Source organism: Peromyscus eremicus, chromosome 3 (assembly GCF_949786415.1).
Source record: "Peromyscus eremicus chromosome 3, PerEre_H2_v1, whole genome shotgun sequence".
In the NCBI taxonomy this organism is placed as follows: domain Eukaryota; kingdom Metazoa; phylum Chordata; class Mammalia; order Rodentia; family Cricetidae; genus Peromyscus; species Peromyscus eremicus.
Window position 1 is genome coordinate 67890435 of NC_081418.1, and position 19573 is coordinate 67910007.

General features: G+C 38.9%; 1 protein-coding gene across 1 annotated transcript in view; it reads right to left on the minus strand.

The window, feature by feature from the left end:
• The window catches only part of Skap2 (src kinase associated phosphoprotein 2), a 160348-nt gene that overhangs the window by 53125 nt on the left and 87650 nt on the right, over nt 1-19573 (minus strand). The window contains exons 5-6 of the mRNA XM_059257845.1: nt 5699-5776; nt 4670-4753 (exon numbers count right to left, since the gene is read on the minus strand). Coding sequence (XP_059113828.1) covers nt 4670-4753; nt 5699-5776 — 162 coding nt within the window. The remainder of the gene's footprint in view (nt 1-4669; nt 4754-5698; nt 5777-19573) is intronic.

Here is a 19573-nt window from a genome sequence, read left to right on the forward strand (position 1 = left end):
CACAAGATATCCTCAGTACTGACAAAACCCAAAAAGTTAAAGAGTTTCATGAGTCTAGATTATACAATCATGCCTTTCTTAAGGCCTTTAGCGTATTTACATACCAATTGAATTTCTAAGAGAAAAATTTAATATGCAGCATGTGCAAACATGATTCATCTATGAAATTCTTTTATCCAGAGAACACTGTATGTATCTGGTGCTCCCCAGACATAGTTTGTGAAATACCTAACTGGAAAAATACTGAGGGAAGAGTGAAAAACAGTAAGTGCTTAAACACATTTGACTCTTCTACCGTTCTCCAAGAAAACTAACCATTCATTCATTCAACAAATTTATACTAAACACTTTAAACATGCCTAGTAGTTAAGACAAAGTTATTAATAGCACACTTTATCAGATCTTTCTCAGTGAAATAAACATACATGCATTACAAATGTAGTTATTCCACAAATACCAGTCAATGACCCACTTACACAGCAAGAAGAATTAAACTTCCACTACAAAACAAATGAAATACTATGAGGTGAAATACTTAGGTGGTCCAGTGAAATCTGCAGAGAAACAGGACCGGTCTACACCTTTAATCGAACGAACGCAGCTCCTTCCTTCTTCCCTGTGCTATCCTAGCCACGGGCTTTCACAGTGCTGGCTTCCCGCTCTTCCCCTTCCTGAACCGTCCACGCCCACTGCTCTCACACTCAATACTGAGGAATTTATGAACAACAGGGTTTACTTCTCAACATTCTGGCGGATTAGGAGTCCAAGACCAAGGTGCCAGCAGGTTAAACATCTGGCAGTGTCTTCCCTCTGCTGCAGCATCCCCCGGAGGGAGAAACACTGTGGCCCTCTGAGGCAGAAGTACAAAAGAGGGCTTCAGAGCTCACTTGAACATTTTCATTGTGTCATTCATGAGGGTAAAGCCCTCATGGGCCAATCACTTCTAAATGCTCTACATCCTAACACTACCTTCTTGAAAGTGGCTCCAAAATACAAATTTTGGATAGACACATAATTAAAATTATGGCCTTTATCCAGTAAACTTCTATTCATTCTTTATGGCCCAATAAAATGTCCTTATCACAAGTTTCCCCAAAGGCCCCTAGCAGTTAGTTTCACTCCTTTGTGATCCAAAGGTATTTAATTTAAATTACTTACTATACCTCATTGAATTTATGTCTATCTGCCTCCGATTTCACAGCCTCTTATCTTCTCACTGATATTCACACAATTCAAGCAGTGAGCACCTCAAAGGATCTTTGGATTCCCACTGTTTATTATACTAAGTATCTAGCAAATGTTTACCAAATAAAATGTGAATAAATGAGTAAGTGAATGAATGAATGCCTCGATGGGAATCTGAATATCTAGGACGTAAGTCACTTGATGAATGAGGCTCATGACAATCATGGGAAAGGGAAGAAGATGGGAGGATGGATGGTATTTCACAAAGTGATAAAACATGTACAATATATATTTGTTACTTAAGGACCTGAATGGCTATGAATAATAAATACAGAGATATTTATGGGTATAGAGGTAAGTGCATTACATACCCTGGAGGATGGCCGCACTCCTTCTAAGCCATTACTACTGTGATAGGTCAATGTGGTTTTTGGCACGCACAATAAGGTAGAAAATGTGAGCTATGTACATGTCAAACAGTAACGAAGTACGGCTTAACCTAGTGAGTGGTACCAACCAACGGTGCCTCGTGCCTCTACGAACCGTTTATCTCAATCCTGCTTGCTTAGAGGCTTACAGTTTTCATATATCAAAATAGCTCTTTCCAAAGTTTAGGTGATGGTTCACACGCACAATAAAGCTGTATGACTCAGCTACTTGATTACACAAAAGAAAATTAAAATGCTATTTGATGATGTTTTCCTGGAAAAAGATAAAGTGGCAGGAAATCGGGATCATGCCAAACAAGCAATTAAGAAATGTCTAACGGCAGAATTTTTTCAGAGTCCCTAAAGAGAAGGGACAGGGATTCCAGGAAGGAGAAAACTGCTGCACACAGACCTGGGACACTGGGAAGACACAGCACCGAGGGTGCACTACTCAGGCTGGGTCTTTAGGGCAACAAGGAAGGGCTGTGGCAGCACTAACTTCTGAAATACAAGTGGCTGTACAACTAAATGGATCACAAAGCACTTAAAATGCAAAATGCTAAGAATGGTAGCACCACAAGGTCTAGCAATAAGAACAGAAATGGAAATTTACTGTCTCAAAGATTCTAGCCGGAATTTCTTTATGGAACATTGGCCTTTGGAGAGAAATATCAATACAAACACTCCTTAGGGTTTAGGAAGATTTGCTGGCTTTGACCTAACATTGCCGTTAGTAATCACTGATCCTCAGGACATGCAATGAGACGCCTGACTGAACCAAAGTCACAGTATTGGAAACTTCTTCCTCTGAGTCTGATGGAAAAAGGACTTTTGCTTTTTGAGAAAAGGTAAGATTTTTATTTAAACTTGTAATAGTACAAGTTTATATAGTGGTAATACACATCAGGACCTGTGACGATTATAACTGACACCCTCAGCTACTTGCTCACAGCAGGAGGAGGAAGTCCTAGTGCTGTAAACTGTGACTACTTCACAGGTGCCGTCATTACAGACAACACGCTAACGACAGAATCCAGACTGGCCACCACATTCCAAAGTCATCAATCCAATCAGCAAAAGGTGAGACCAACTTCTGGTATTACGTAAAACGTCAAATTTATCTGAAATAGAATAATTTCATCTGCATATTATTCTAATAAACATTACCTATTTCTTTCTTATTTTCTCTAAGGGCAGAGTATTTATTTCAGAAAATTTTCATTGTTTTTTTGTTTTGTGTAAAATACATACAAATTTGCATATATGTGTATACACTATTTATAAAAAATTTATTAGTGCATATTCATTGTATAAAACAATGATTTCATAATACATTTTAATCAAATCTACCATCTAGGCTATTGGTTATCTCTATAAGCAATGGCTTCTACTTTAGAATATCCATCTTCTGATCTGCTTTCCCTTGAAAAAAGGAAAACTAGGAGTATGTGTGTGTGTGTGTAAAAATATATATATACATATAAAATCTCATTATTTTGCAGCTTCACTTATTCAAATAAGAAAGCTAAAATTATGTGAACTATTACTAAAATTGTGCATTAGTTAATAAATGAAGTTTATTAACTAATACTAATGAAGTATGAAGTTGTAGAGTATGAAAGTTAACACAGGTCTATAGTGGTCACAAGCTGAACTGTAAACGAATTCCAGGCCTGACTTTTACCACTCTGAAAATGGGCATTGTCCTTTGTTTTCCTAACATTAAAATAACTGGGATAACTGCACAAGGCTGGGTCCATGGATATGCCCAGAGCTGAGGAGGGGCATTGGCGCCCTGCTTCCTGAAGACTCATATGCAGTTAATGGTTGATGGGAGAGGGAGGGACACTTTCTTCAGTGGTGTAGCCCCTGGTAAGGTGCCCTTGCTGCTGTAACCTAATGAAACTTGGGGAGGGGAAGAAGGGGAAGAGGGGGAACAAGAAGGGGAAGGAAGGGGGAGAAGAAGGAGAAGGAGGAGGGGAAGGAAGGGAAGAAGAGAAAGAGGAAGAGGGAAGAAGGAAGGAGATGAAGATGAAGAGGAAGAAGAAGAGGAGGAGGAAGAGGAGGAAAAAGAAGGGTTAGAAGGAAGGGGAAGAAGGGGGAAGAAGAAGAAGAAGAAGAGGAAAAGGAAGAAGAGGAGGAGGAAAGAAGAAGGGGAAAAAGAAGGGGAGGAAAGTAAGGGAAGAAGGGGAAGAAGAGGAAGGGAAGGGGAGGGGAGGGGAGGAAAGGGGAAGGGAGGGGAGAGGGGGAGGGAAAGAGAAGGGAATGCGATCCCACGCATCATGTACACAAATGAAAATGTCCCAGTGAAAGCTGTTATGTGTAGGGAATGGAGGAAGCCCTGAGTGAAGTCCTGAATAAATGTGAACTGTTGACATGTGCATAGACATGCCAAGGACCAAGACCTCAGACCCACGGGAAATTGACAAAACTGTTACTTAAGCCACATGGGTTGTGGCAATTATGTACAATTGATATATGTTAATAAAAACATTGTCAGTAAACAAATAGGCTATAATGAGCCTACTTCATAGAAGTGTTGCGTGTTAAACAAGTTATGGTAGTTGGCTTGCTTAGGTTGATAGATAAACTGCTTAGACAGGGTATGGAATATAGCAAACTCAATGCACGTCTGCTTTTGCTGTTGGTATCTGTAAAGTCAGGCTAGGAAGTACTGTATCCAATAAATTTTATATGAAAAATATATACTACTTTTCCTGTCTTCAAAAATTTTTATCTCATATCATCATGGTCCTCATTTTTCTCAAGTTCTACAATTGTAGCCCAGATGACAAATATTTACTAAAGTGAAAAGCCATATGAGCGAAAATGATTTTACTTTCTTTTATAATTCATAAAAACACAAGTGTGTTATGTTTTAGGGTAGTCCAGAATCCACAGCATTTGTCAAATAATGAAAGATAATTATAAATTAATCTTAGGTTATAATTCTCAAAACTTCTCAGTTCTTTTTCTATTTTGCCTTCCATTCACTCTGCAGGAAAAGGGTCGCAGACTCGTGCAAAGGAAACTGATGTAATAAATACCAATACTACCTTTATCACTCCCGTAATAATAGAACACTGTTTTGCTGAGAGCACACCACCGTTTCTGCCATTCAAACCCCAGGAAGCTGTGATCTGCAAAAAAGCAGGAGAAGCGCAGGTGAGATACTAGACATGACTTACATAATGCCATTTCCTTACCACACAGGGAAGGTCAGCTAATACACTTTCTGAGCTTCCTTTTACCTCTGACGTTAATCCATACTTCCCATCCCAACAGACAAGCAGCAGCAAGGGATAAAGTCCAGTAGAGATGGGGCCACCACACTTACGACTCTTTCAACTGTCTGGCCACCAAACTCTCCCTACATAGACAGTCTCCAAAAGGCATCTGACTACACATTCTCGATACAGCTGACCCATGAGGTCTGATTTTCTCCAATTTGTCATGAAAGGGAAAGGGGGAGGGGAGGGGTGACTTGGATCATTTCTACTGCCCCTTTCAGCTTAAAAAAATTTAAAAAAAGTACAAGTGGAATATAATCAGAAGGTCTGCAGTGACAGCTAAGGAAAGCTGCATGGTCATAAAGGGTCCTCCTGCTTTCCACTCCCCATATCACAGCACCACCCCCAGATTTCGTTTTATTTTGGTGCTGAAAGGAGACCACCTGGCCAAGGCACCGTTACCAAGGCCAATGGAGAGGAAACGCTGAAATGAGTAACAGCAGATGAGATGCTAGGCTCTTCTGAACCATAGCAGGCCAGTGTGTGCTAATGGTGAGAAACTCCAGCCTTGAGAAGACAGTCGTGGCCTGAAGCTTTCCCAGAAGATGTAGGACACTGCTCTTGAATCACTTACAAATACCCCAGGTTGCACTGAAAGCCAGACCTAATGCTTTGCTAGTAAAAACTAGGTAAAACTGAAAGTGGCGTTTTCATGTTTGGATAAGGTCACCCACATTTTCTTCATCCTTTAACTGCCTAAAGAGAACACTGCTTCCATGAGTATGCCACATATACATTTTATCTTAGGATGGGAAAAAAAACAGCTTTCATGTTGTCATTAGCCCTATGGCTCACCTTTTCTGCGTTTTTCCAGGTAGCCGGCCTTTAGGACAAAAGGAAGATCCTGGGCTGCAATGGGAGGAAACTGGTTTCCTGTAGGAAGCGAGAGAAAGAAAAAACAGTGGTAATTCACTTTGGAGAAGCCATGCTGACCTCATCTCATTACTTTAGTGTACCTTTAATTGCTGCAATTACTCAAATCAGATCTGGCAACCTTACTTCAAATCCATCCCATAGGCTCCCTTCTCTCCTCTTGTAAATCTTGGGTTAAAAAAAAAAAGTTCTTGTTCCTAAATACAAATGCAGTATATGCTGCAGCTGAGTTATCTCAAAAGGGTGATACTTTCAATCTATATTCAATAAACACAGAACTATAGCAAATAAACACAACAAATCCCAGCTAGAGAGGTAAGGAATTTCAAATGAACCACAGATGCATCTTTACATTTCTATTGGATTGGCTCTTCAAGATTAAATGCCATCAACTCTTACCTGTTTATTCTTACTACCATAAACTGAAATAAAGAGATTTTTCCCCAAAATGAAATACAGTATTTGTTTCTGAGTCCACATCAAATTCTCTCTCCCCCATCTGAATTTACAGAGCAACCCTAAATCAAGAGGGTATGAGTCTGCTTTATGCTTTAGGTTTTTATATAAGGCATTTACGAGTCTAAGACTAGATCATCAGAAGTAGCACAAACAAACAGTAGAATTCTATGAAAAACTTAAAGATTAAGCTGTAGGTTAAAGTCAGAAACTCATGAGAATACGTGACAGGTCATTCAGTAACTTCACTGATGTCTTGGAAATTTCCCCAGCTCTTTACAAGAGTGATAACTAGATAGAAGACAGACAGACAGTCGACAGATGAATAAATAAATAAATAATTTTTAAAACATCATACAGAAATTATATCTAAGGGGACAACAAGTTGGGTCAACCAATAAGTTAACTGAGGTATTGTGGAACACCTGCGTCTCACTGAGTAGCAGTACCACAGCCTTTGTACTTCCATTGGGCAAATATCTTACTGTAACACAAAACAAATGTTCTCTGGGGCCACTGAGATGGCTCAGCAGGTAAAGGTGTTTGTTACCAAGCCTGATGACCTGAGTTTGATTCCCAGAAGACACAAAGTGGGAGGAAAGAACCAGCTCTTGTGGGTTGTTCTCTGACCTCCACAGGGTGTGTGGACACATGCACATACACACACACACACACACACACACACACACACACACACACACACAAATAAGCACAATAAAAATTTAGATGTCCTCCAAATTTCAAGAAGAAAACAAGTTATTCTGAAGGGAAATACTTTATAATTTTTTTAATTTTATGTGTATGAGTATTCTGCCTCCATGTATGTCTATGCACCATATGTGCACAATCACACTGAAGGACAGGAGACAGTGTGGGATCCCCTGGAACTGGATTACAAATGACATAAGCCCCATGTGGGTGGTATACAGCTGATGGTAATAAGGCTGTACCAAACACACTGCAGAGCAAACAGGTCACTTTGTATCCTCATCCTTCAGCACAGCTTACCATCAACAGGATCAAGAGTCTATCCTGGATCACAGCAATTTTTAAAAAGCTTGAAATATAAATTAAAAATCAACACAAGTTCTGACTTCTTAGTTCTACATTAGCTTCTCACTCAGTTTCTTCTCTTATACGAACAGGTATCAAGGGATTGGAGGGATTCAAAGACCTTTCACAACAGACATCTCGGATTCATTTCCTTCTCATATTTTTATGAGAAGGTTGGTGGCCAATTTAAATACTAGACTTGTGAGGAACCTAAAACCCCTTTCGCTATTTTACCATTAACAAGTCATTATGCTATTATGGGCCTCATTGTTCTCATTTTTATAGTTGTTCAATCTTGACTTCATGCAATTCCTGCTAAGTTTCTGAGCGCCTCCTTCGCTGCCTACAATTTTCATTTTATTGCTTGGCATTTATATAGTCTCCGACATGAACACTAAACCTTTCAGCTAGCACAATCTTCCCACCACTTTCATACCATTAAAAATTCCTGTTTATACTGGAAAAGAAAGGAGAGAGATTTTTTAGTCTGTTCTTGGCTCATGTACTCTTTCACTGAGTCGAATCTTGGTCTAGTCAAATACTGTCATAGGATGAGACTATTTTCCTTGAAATGCAAAAAGTTAAGGATAAACTCCTCATCAATCAACTGCCCCCACCAACACTAACAAAGTACCTCTGGGCTAATCCAAACCTTTTATTAAAATACTATTTTTATTAATGCTTGAGAATTTCATACAATACATATGATCATATTCACCACCTTCCTATGTCCTTCCAGATCAACACACACCTCCTTTTGGTTTTGTTTTTTTAACAAATTTGTGCTGCCCAAATACGCTTGGGTGTGGGGTCTGCCCTGGAACATGGCTGACCAACCAGGAGCCACACCCTTAAAGAAAGCTGACTCTCCCTATCCCAGCAGCTATCCACTGTCAACAGCTCCTCAGCTACGAGTGGGGTTTTGTGTCCACTACCCCACCCAATCTCCCATGGAGAATTCTGTCTGGCTTGAGCTCAGGCAGGTCTTGGCATACTGTCACAGCCACTGGTGAGTTCACATAAGCACTGTCCTGTCATGTCTGGAAAACACTATTTCATTGTAGTAAAAAATGAAAAGAAAAAAAAAGAAAGAAAATTATAGGTCAATCTCTCTGTTGAATATAGATGAAAAAATTCTCTTAAGCCTAATTCAAGAGCACATTACAAAGATTATCCACCATGATCAAGTAAGCTTTACCCCAGAGATGCAGGGACGGTTCAATATACATAAATCAATGAATGTAATCCACCACATAGATTCAAGGACAGAAATCACATGATCATCTCATTAGATTCAGAAAAGGCTTCTGACAAAATTCAACATCTCTTCATGATAAAAGTACCAAGAATCTAGGGAACCAGGGGACATTTCTCAACATAATAAGGACAATACACAATAAGAACCCACAGCCAGCATCTTGCCAAACAGAAAAATCCCAAAGTATTTCCACTAAAATTGGGCACAAGACAAGGAGGTTCCCTCTTTCCTCTCCTATTCAGTATGGTGCTTGAAGTCCTAGTAAGAGCAGTAAGAACAGTAGAGCGAGGTAACAGGGCACAAATAGGAAAGGAAGAAGTCAAAGGATCTGTATTTATAGGAGATATGGTTCTACACATAACATACTCCACCAGAATACCCCTACAGCTGATAAACATATTCAGCAAAGTAGCAGGATACAAAATTAACACACAAAAATCAGTAACCTTCCTATATACCAACAGCAAGCATCCCGGGAAAGAAGTCAGGGAAACAGTGTCATTCTGGACAGCCAAAACAAACCAACAAAAACTAAAACAAAACAACCAAAAAGCTTGAAATAAATCTAAGTGGAAGACTTGTACAATAAGATCGTATCCAAATCCTTTTCAATTCTTCACTTTCACACTTAGTGTAAGTCCACAAACTGAGGGAGAGGGTGCTTCTCTTATCTCTTCTACATTCCCATGACGAGTCTGAAAACAGGCCTGGTCATTTGGTAAATATACTCATTTTAAGAAAAAATATTCACTTAATGCTTGTTTGATATTTGATGCACATCATATAAGGCTTCACTTTTGGAGACTACCACCTTATTCCTCTTTGAGAACACTTTCCTACTCATCCATTCACGAATACTTGTCTAACTTTTCTTAAGAAATGGCCTCAGAAGTGCTCACAACCTTAGGTAACTCCAGTTCCAGAGTATCCGCCATCCTCTTCTGACCTCTGTGGGCAGCAGGCATGCACACAGTGCATGGACATACACACAAGCAAACAGACACACAATAAAATAAAGAAATCCTAAAAAGACACCTTCTTCTGCAAATCTATGACCGACACGAGCCGCTTAGCCTCTCGGAGACTCAAGTGTCCTCAGCTAAAGCATGAAAACACTCAGTCAAATCAACTCTAAAGCCGTCTCAATTCTAAGACTCAAGAATATACCCATACCCATGTTGTTCTTGTGCTTTAACGAGGAGTGGTCCAAAATGTCGAATGTGCAAACTCTTCCTCCCACATTTTCTTCTAGATAAAGCAATTAGTGATTTCTCTTATAGCTAACACAGAAAGAACTGCCTTATATCATTACAAAGGCTTAATTTCTAAATCAAATCTTAACTAAGGCCGGGCGGTGGTGGCACACGCCTTTAATCCCAGCACTCGGGAGGCAGAGCCAGGCGGATCTCTGTGAGTTCGAGGCCAGCCTGGGCTACCAAGTGAGTTCCAGGAAAGGCGCAAAGCTACACAGAGAAACCCTGTCTCGAAAAACCAAAAAAAAAAAAAAAAAAAAAAAAAAAAAAAAAAAAAAAAAAAAAAATCTTAACTGAAATGTCTGTAAAATAAAGTAAGCATATAAATTAATTTTTATACTCTACATGGGTAATTTGGACTCTGGAATCATCTGACCATGTTTTGGGTAGCAAAAAGAAAGCTATCACATACTCAACGGACATATCAAACAGTAGTCTCTAAGAGAATACCTGGTGACTGAAAAGGTTCCGCACGATCCCTCCACAGAGCCCGCTTTCTTACCACTGTTTCCTCTCTGGGAGGCATGAGCTGTTCGTACACCAGTGATGGCGACTGGAGAGGCTACTGTGCTAACTTCCTGAACTGAACAACGGGGAAGGGTGCAGCAGCAGCTCACAACCCAGCTTAGACACAAAGATGGTCCCTTTTCAGTTCTAAGAACCACAGAATTCCCAGGTAGAATGGCTGCCATCTGTTAGTGGACACTATGTAAAGTAGCAAGGTACTGTGAAAGCCACAAAGCAAAAACTGAATGTCATTAGGGTAATTCCAGTTTGCCTTCATTAACTCTGCCTCATGAAATGAAAATTCCAATAGCTTCATGAGAACTCTATTATGCCCCCAATCAGCCTGTTTGGGACCAAAGAAGACAACAGTCATCCATGCTATGGCTAATGTATGCAGAAATGCTCATGAATATGAGCCAAGTGATTAAGCATTTGCTCAAGGGCCAGTCAAAAGTGTCTATCTTATGCTACATAGTTGTTTGTAGCTACTATTAATTTTCATGGATATCTACCAAAATACATAAAATTCAAATGGCAAGAGTCCAGAATAATTTAAAAAAATCTGAAATAAAGTATGTTCATCAGTAACCGTGAAAGCAGCTGTCAAAAAGTCACAGGCCTGGCACACGCCTTTAATCCCAGCACTTGGGAGGCAGAGCCAGGCGGATCTTTGTGAGTTCAAGGCCAGCCTGGTATAGAGAGCGAGATCCGGGAAAGGCGCAAAGCTACACAGAAAAACCCTGTCTCAAAAAACCAAAAAAAAAAAAAGTCACAGGCCAAATCACACTGCCCACTGGGTTCCACTGTCTGTCTCTACCCACTTAGAATCGCTTCTTTCATTTAAGAGGATGCTCAAGCGTCTAACCAGAACCTCAACCGAAGAGTGCTGTTTCAGCAAATATGCAAGATAGGATTGCTGTCCTGCTCTCATAAAAATTAACTTTTTACTTAGATGTTAAAGATTGCTGTAAGATTTCTGATTTTTTTTGGGGGGGGCCTAAAAATAGACCGTTAAATATAACATATTTGTAATAGATGAAACTTGTTTCTTACAGAAGTTAAAATATGATTTTTATCCTTAAAATCTAATTAGTAATTTATGCAAATTCTGCAAAAAAAATCTTGCATTTGTTCTCAAGGATGATGACACAGCATCAAACACTTAAAGATAAACCGCAGGTTCACTTCAGAGACAAAAACTACTATTTTGTGTGTTCATGGTATTAGGAACCCTCTATGTTCTTTTATTTTGGTCAACTAAAAGCTACATTTTAATAATAGAGCTTTACATTTTACAGAAAGTATCTAAATAAAATTTCACCTTCTACATGGAGTAAATTCTGAGCAACTTTTATATGCCTGTATTTTTTCTTTTAATAATTTATTTTACTTTATGTGCATTGGTGTTTTGCCTGCATGTATGTCTGTGTGGGGGTGTCGGGTCCCCTGGAACTGGAGTTACAGACAGTTGTGAGCTACCATGTGGGTGCTGGAAATTGAACCCAGGTCCTCTGGAAGAGCAGTTAATGCTCTTAACCACTGAGCCATCTCTCCAGCCCCGTTACACACCTGTATCTTAACCATTTGCTCTGTGGACAAAAAAAAAAAACAAAAACTGAATTCAGAAAACAATAGCCTTTCAAAAGCCAACACTGTATAAGCATTAAGAAAATAAGACACAAACTTAAGCTGGGCAATGGTGGAGCATGCCTTTAAACCTAGCACTTGGGAGGCAGAGGCAGGCAGATCTCTGTGAGTTCAAGGCCACCCTGGTCTACAGAGAGAGTACCATGACAGCCAAGTCTATACAAAGAAATCATGTCTTGAAAAACCAATATAAATAAATAAACAAACAAATAAATAAATATAGAAGTTTAAAATGGAAGACACACTTTTCCTAAGTTACAAATATATCTCTACATCCTAAAAATTTCCACAAGCACTCTAAATGTTACACAATTCCATTTATACAATTATTGGGGGAATTTGATTGTCCATCTTCTTTACCACACTGAAGGTGGCACAGGTCTGAGAGTGCCCTTAGAACCCTAGTCAAAACATCAGGCCCTCTGTTCATGAGCCTTAGTTAATAGTTTGTGAGGAAGCCAGGGAGTAGATCTCACTACCTTTTGTTCTCAAATCTTTAGGGCAAACTACAGAGAATTATTACAGGGATGTAAAAAGATAACACATAAGATAAGATAATCCCTTTAAAGGGCTGGGTATTATCATTATTTGTAAATAGCTTATTTACCATAAATCCATTGTTCTTCACTAAAAAAAAAAAAAAAAAGAACAACTACAGCAAAAACTGAAGTGATAAACCACTTAGAATAGAAACTTAAAAATTAAACACTTTTTTTGAGATGGAGTCTAACCCAGGCTGGCTTGGAATAGGTTATGTAGAAGAGGCTAGAACCAACGCTACAATCACCGTGCTGGGTGGAAAGCTAAGCACTTTTATTTCCATTCCATCTAGATATCAGTAAGAGAAACAACTGCTACATGAAAAAAAAAAAGTCCCTTATTATACTGATTAGGAGAAATGAAACCATATCTCAATTAACTTATTAGCCAATTATTTATTAGTGTGCATTATATATCTTCTCCTGAATTTTACCTAAAGTAGACAATATGAAAATAAAACTCAACTTCACTGAAAAACTTTCAAAGCTATTTGAAAGGCCAGCTGTTCATGTATAAAAGTCAAAGCATAACATGCTATTCTACATCAAACACAACCTTCTGCACATCTCCATATTACAAAATTCTCTCATTAAAAACAACAGCCCACTATCAATAGCATGATGACAAATAGCAGCACGGTTCACTGAAGCAGTAACTACAACTAACATTTATTGAGGCTTGACCACAAACTAAGCACAATATTGTTGTCATCATCTCATTTCATTCAACCACAATCACAACATTAGTTCTGTTACCAACAGGAAATCAAAGTCACAGTAAGTATAGCCAGGATGTCAAGTCTATCTTGCAAAGCTTATAAAACCTATTTTCTGAAATGCTATGTTCTACCATTGGTGTAATAAAAGAAGGTGTTATTACTCCGTGACACTAAAGGAATTATGACTATCTAACATCCATGCCTTAACAGTAGGATACTTGTAATTTGTCATGCACATAAGATCCTAGAGTATCTGTTCCATCTTCTTTAAGATATTAGGGCAGTTTTGCTCCCTGAGCATATGAATGAGAATGGTCCCCATAGGCTCATATATTTGAATATTTGGTCCACAGTTGGTGAAACTGTTTGGGAAGGATTTGGAGGTATGGCCTTGTGGAGAAGGTGACTTACTGGGAGTGGGCCTGGAGGTTTGAAAAGCCCATCCATTCCCAATTAGCTATCTCTACCTTATGGTTGTGTCGCAAGATATGAGCTCTCAGCTATGCTCCGGCACCATGCCTGCCTGCTGCCATGCTCCCTGCTATGATGGTCATGGACTCTAACCCTCTGAAACTGTAAGCCTCAAATAAACTCTTCTATATGTTGCCTTGGTCATGGTATCTTATCACAGCAATAGAAAAGTAACTAAGATGCATATCTTTTTAAAAATTTCCATATTAGTTTAGAAATACATAAACATAAGCAAATCAGTAAAGAGAAAACTTGTATTTTTGGACGAAAAGGAGGTTTTTCTGTATGCAGATCCCTCTGGCAAACTGATTAGAAGAAATTATACACAATTTGGACTTAATTCCTCTTCCTTTCTATTTGCCCATGCTTTATTTTCATACAGGCCATGGGATGATTCATTTATTTTTACAACTATTTCATGTTCGTGTTTTAAGTTATAAAACTTTAAAATCCACGAAAATTAGTAACTTTTATAATTTCTAACATTTTAAGAATTCATTTTATTCATTATTTTTCCTATTATGTACACATACAGGTTTGGGTTGGTAGGACCAGAGAGAGCAAAGTACAGAGTTATACCAATCAAGCATAGTACAGTTTATGGTTTTGGATTTGCTTTAAAGAAAGAGAACTGGTACAAAAACAGCTGTCATCCTATTTGCGATTTCCAAATCAATCTCAGGATTAAGAGGTGGTTACAGTAAGTTTGTTAGCTTGTTTTTTTTTTTTTAAGTAAAAATAAATATGAAGTTTGAAAATAATCAAGCATGAAATTATTTTATAAAAAGTGAAACAGGGCTCAGTTAGGAGTCTATTCACAGCTCTACTCTGATCACTTGGAAAGTAGACTTGATTATTAGAGCAAACCAGTCCTGATTATTGTCATGCTCAGCCATTCACGACCTGCTCCCCTAAGAAGGCAACGCCTCTGTGGCATTTCCCCTTTTTTGCTATTCAAAGCAGTTCTGTTGACTTGAAGCATCTTCCTTAAAATAATAATAATAAAGCCGGGCTGGGTGGTGCATGCCTTTAATCTCTGCACTCGGAAGGCCGAGGCAGGTGGATCTCTGTGAGTTTGAGGCTAGCCTAGTCTACAAAGTGAGTTCCAGGTCAGCCAGGGCTGTTACACAGAGAAACACTGTCTTGGAAAAACAAATTAAAACAAACAAACAAACAAACAAATAAAAAACCCCACCAGAGGTTTATGTGTGTTTTTCCTGCCCTCTCTTTTTCCACACACATAATGTACAGTCTTTTCACGTAACAAAAGGACCTCACATAATTCTCTTTGACCAATATGGGTATGAAATTCATGCATCCTTGGTTATTTTTACTATTAGTTCAGTAATATTTTACTTCATACACAAACAAAGTATTCTGTAGCCATCAGTACATGACACATTTAGGAGGGCAAACAGATGTGGAAGGGGTGGGGCAGGGAGCAAATCACTACACAGAGAAATGTTAAAGTTATGGAATCCGGGTGAACAGTAGTGGGAAATATATATATTCTTCTTGTAGTTTTCTGGCTTAATTATCTTAATTATTAAACACCAGATCAAAATGAACTGGAACTACAAATGTCATCTATATTTATCAGAAAAAGGCCAAAACTCAGCCCTAAGCTTTAGTCATCAACATGAAGCAGGAAACACAAATTTTCTGAGCCTCTGCCCATAAGGTAACCATCTCCTAAGGAAACACAACTGGTTCCTGGTACCGAAATGAGAAAGGAATTTCTCCATGTGTTTTCAATGTCCTCAGCAGCATTTTCACAGTATATAAAACAAATATTTCAAAGGACTGTTTTATATAACATCATTCATATCCGACCAACAACTAATACCAAAGCAAAATTCAGTTAAAAAAATAAAAGACTCTATGGAGTAGAAACCCCAGGCAGCCCAGGCATGTAGCTCCTCCCAAACAGCTTTATTAAACTCAAGAGTAAGACTACAGCAGATCATGGCTGGCACCTTGCACTTTGTCCAGACCATGCTTCCAAACACCATTGGCCTTGTCTAACTTTTAGTAAGCATTGCATCCCAAGCAGAAGCTTGCATGTTCCCTGCAAGAAGCCAGACAATCCTCTAATAGTGCTGCTTAAGTCAAAAGCCATATTCTCTAACTACCAGCCAATGCAGGGTTACAGTGGATGCATTTTCACTTATAAATTCACATTTACTTTACATTTATAATTTTTAGTGTCCTCACAGGGATATAAGCTTGGATGGATATTATCTTAATACAAAACAAATCAGCAATTGGTCAAAAGCCTTTAACAACCATGTCAATCTTAGCTCATAAAATTTGTGAGTGATTTTTGTTCCGTTCTGAGACAAGGTCTCACTAGCCTGGAACTCGCCTCTGCCTTATGAGTGCTAGAATTAAAGGCAAAAGCCACCAATAACCTGTTTTGTTTTTTGAGACAGGGCCTCATTTGGTGTCCTAGGCTGGCCTAGAAGCAGTGACTGTCCTTGAAATCATGCGAATCCTCCTGTCTCAGCCTCCTTAGCACTAGAATTACAAGCATGAGCAAGCATATTTAGTTAGCCTGTCCAACTCTGAAGCCTATGTCTGCTTCATCTGAACAGATGCATAACACATTTTCCTGAGACTGATCTAATGTCAAATCCTTTCCGTGGGGTTACGTAACTGGAAGTACGAAGTATTACTAGCCACGGAACAGTGTATTACCAGAGAATACCAACTAAACCTTCACTGTTAGAGCAGATGCTTTCAGCGTGTTTTTCTAGAACCTGGAAATAAAAGCCCAGCATAAACTTACTTCTCATTCTAGCCTTGCCTTTAAAAGGAATATGTGTTAGCAGCCACACGTGGGACTAACTGTGGAATACCTGTTCAGCAGTTAGGAACATGTACTGCTCTTGCAGAGGACCCTAATTCCGTCCCCTGCACCCTGCTGGGGGCAGCTCATAACTGCCTGCAGCTCTAGCTCCAGGCATCTGACACCTTTACTGTGAGAGCCCCTGCATCCACACGCACATACCCATTCACTGATGTACTGACATAATGAAAAAACACATCTTTTAAAAACTTGTTTATGGGATTTGTAGAAAATGTTCTATAAACACTCAACACAAAATTGAAAGAACATTGAATTAATGACGCAGGGGGTAAATTTTACAGATTAGCTTTGAGTAAGAAGAATAATTTTAAAAGTCTTTAGTACATCTTTCAACCATGGTCTGAGAGACTGACATAATAAAAAAATTATACATATATACATGTAATATATGTACAGATACAAATACATACATATAGATAATATGTAATACATATAGAGAATATGTAGAATTACTAACTCACTAATCAAACACTTTTGAACACCCGAAATGCACCAGACACTATGGTGGGATAAGGGATGCAGTTCCAGGCCTTTCTTTGAGCTGTTCGTGATTAGGTGCTACTGAACTGGCGAAGTCATGAAATTCAGAAGGGACCAGAATGAAGCAGCTGGAGGACAGGCAGATGGACAAGCCAAGAGGCCATGATGACACTTTTCTGCCACCTTAAGGACTTTAAAGTGAGAAACACTTCAACGCAGCTGTGCACTTTGCTCTAGTTTCCGAATGGATCCGACAACGTACCCCACCCTAACCCAAGCCCAAGTTTGAGGCCTCAAAGTCCAGATCCTCCTGCCTCAGCCTGCTAAATCCTGGGATTACAGATGTGTACCACCACGCCCAGCTCCAATCACGTTTAAACTTTTCAGTCACCAACATGAAGCAAGAACTACAAGAAAAAGAAACTGAAACAGAAGACAGCCCGAAAAGTGCCCGTTTTTAGTCAACTAATTTTGTCGTTTTTCTTGAAACTGAGTATTCATGATATGCATATCAGATGCCAAATGCAGGCACTGGTATTTATCCCAAGGAAGACGTAAGAAAGCAATGATGATGTGTCTACTGTGTGGACTATCTTCCCTTAGGGCTCCCAGAGGTGACAAGGCCACCACTGTGATCTCTTCTCCTGGTTAAGAGCTGTCAGACCAGAACAACTTCAGCACAAAGGGTTAACTTTTTAGCTAAAACAACAATGCCAAAGCTAACACCTTGGAAAGTGGCAGTATTTGCTAACGTGCCAGGAGACAACAATGTGGCTTCATGTTAACAGTGGCGGTCAGCCTCACTTGAACGTCATGCTCTGGGGCTCCTCTGGGAAAACACTGGAGGAGGCAGCAGAGTCAACTCTGACTATTCACCGCTCACAAATCTCTCAAAAAGCCAAAGAATATGCACTCACTCAAATCCCCTGAGCAAATATACACCGTGACTTACTCCAAATCAACTAAGAACAGTGATAGATACAATATTCTATTATATATTTTTCCAAGAATTTGGCTGTAATTAAATCATGTCTATATGGACCACAATGCATATTCTCAATGAAAATAGAAGTTATATAAATTTATATAAATAATACATTCTCCACTTTCTTAATATTAAGATAAGTCATTAATTAATTAAATCAATTAGTTGAATTAAGTTTTCACCTAAGCAGTCTTAAATTTCACACAACTGGGGCTGGAGAGATAGCTCAGCAGTTAAGAGCATTGGCTGCTCTTCCAGAGGACCTGGGCTCAATTCCCAGAACCCTCTTGGCAGCTCACAACTGTCTGTAACTCCAGTTCCAGGAGATCTGACACCTTCACACCAATGCACATAAAATGAAATTTTAAAAATTTTCACACAACCAAGTTCTAATGAACACTGAAAATGTAAAAAAGTTTTTAAAAAGAACCTCACAAATTCTTCAGCAGATGCTGCCATGGCAATTTAATATTTGGTTCGCTTATCTGTTACCAATCTAAGAAAACAGGTATGATATTATAATTCCACACATGAGTAACTGGTAAAAGCATTAGTTTATCAAATGATGACTCTTTCAGATAATGTTTATGGGGGAAAATATTTGCATAGATGCCACATGAATTCCTGCAGATACTTAAGAAAAAGATAAACAGATCAACAGGAAAATAGGTTAAAAATCTGAAGCAATTCAGAATGAGAACAGAGCCAATGTAATGACTTGCTATCCTGCCCCAGGACTCCCACCTTTACTGCTGAGTTTACTCCAGAAGTTCAGAGATCACAACTGCCTTCGGATTAGCATCTGGGGCAGGGTTTGCTAGATAGCACTCAATGGGCAGTCAAGTATCTCTCCAACTAAACACTACCATGGAATTCCACCATTTAACTATGGGGCTGGCAAGCACTATCAACAGTGGACAGAGCGAGAAGAGACTGCCTTCATGAGGTCCTGTGGACAAGAATCCTAAGAACTCAACTAAAAACCTACCCTACAAAATAAACCACGGTACCTAGTATGTGCCACAAGAGAAACACTATCTGTGGCAGGAAAAATAAATGAAAACGCCTGTCTAGAGAAAGTGATATTTATTTTAAATGTATAGGCATTTAAAATAAAGCAGAACTAGAGAAATATAACATAGAAAGATCTATACCATACAGGGATAGCCCTAATGCTTGAGAGATAAACACGGCAACAGAATACACAAACTGATACACACTTTTCAATTTGAAATACGGGTTCTGTATTTTATGTATTCATACAATGCAGGAAAAGCACACCCAGAACTGTTCACAGTTCTTAAATCTAGGAAGTAGGCTGTTGGGGAAAGGTAAAAACATTCTCTTTATTAGAATCATGAATTACGTATTTCTACATAACACATTTTTTAAATAGAAAATAAAATCAGTATCTTAAGTAATCTTAATTATTAAAACCATAACCAGACAACTACACCAATAAATGTAGGCGATTTGCCAATACAGGTGCAGGGTCACAGTACCGTCATACAGCCTGAAAACCATCAGCCTGCTCTGGGAGAACGTACACAGAGCCAGCTG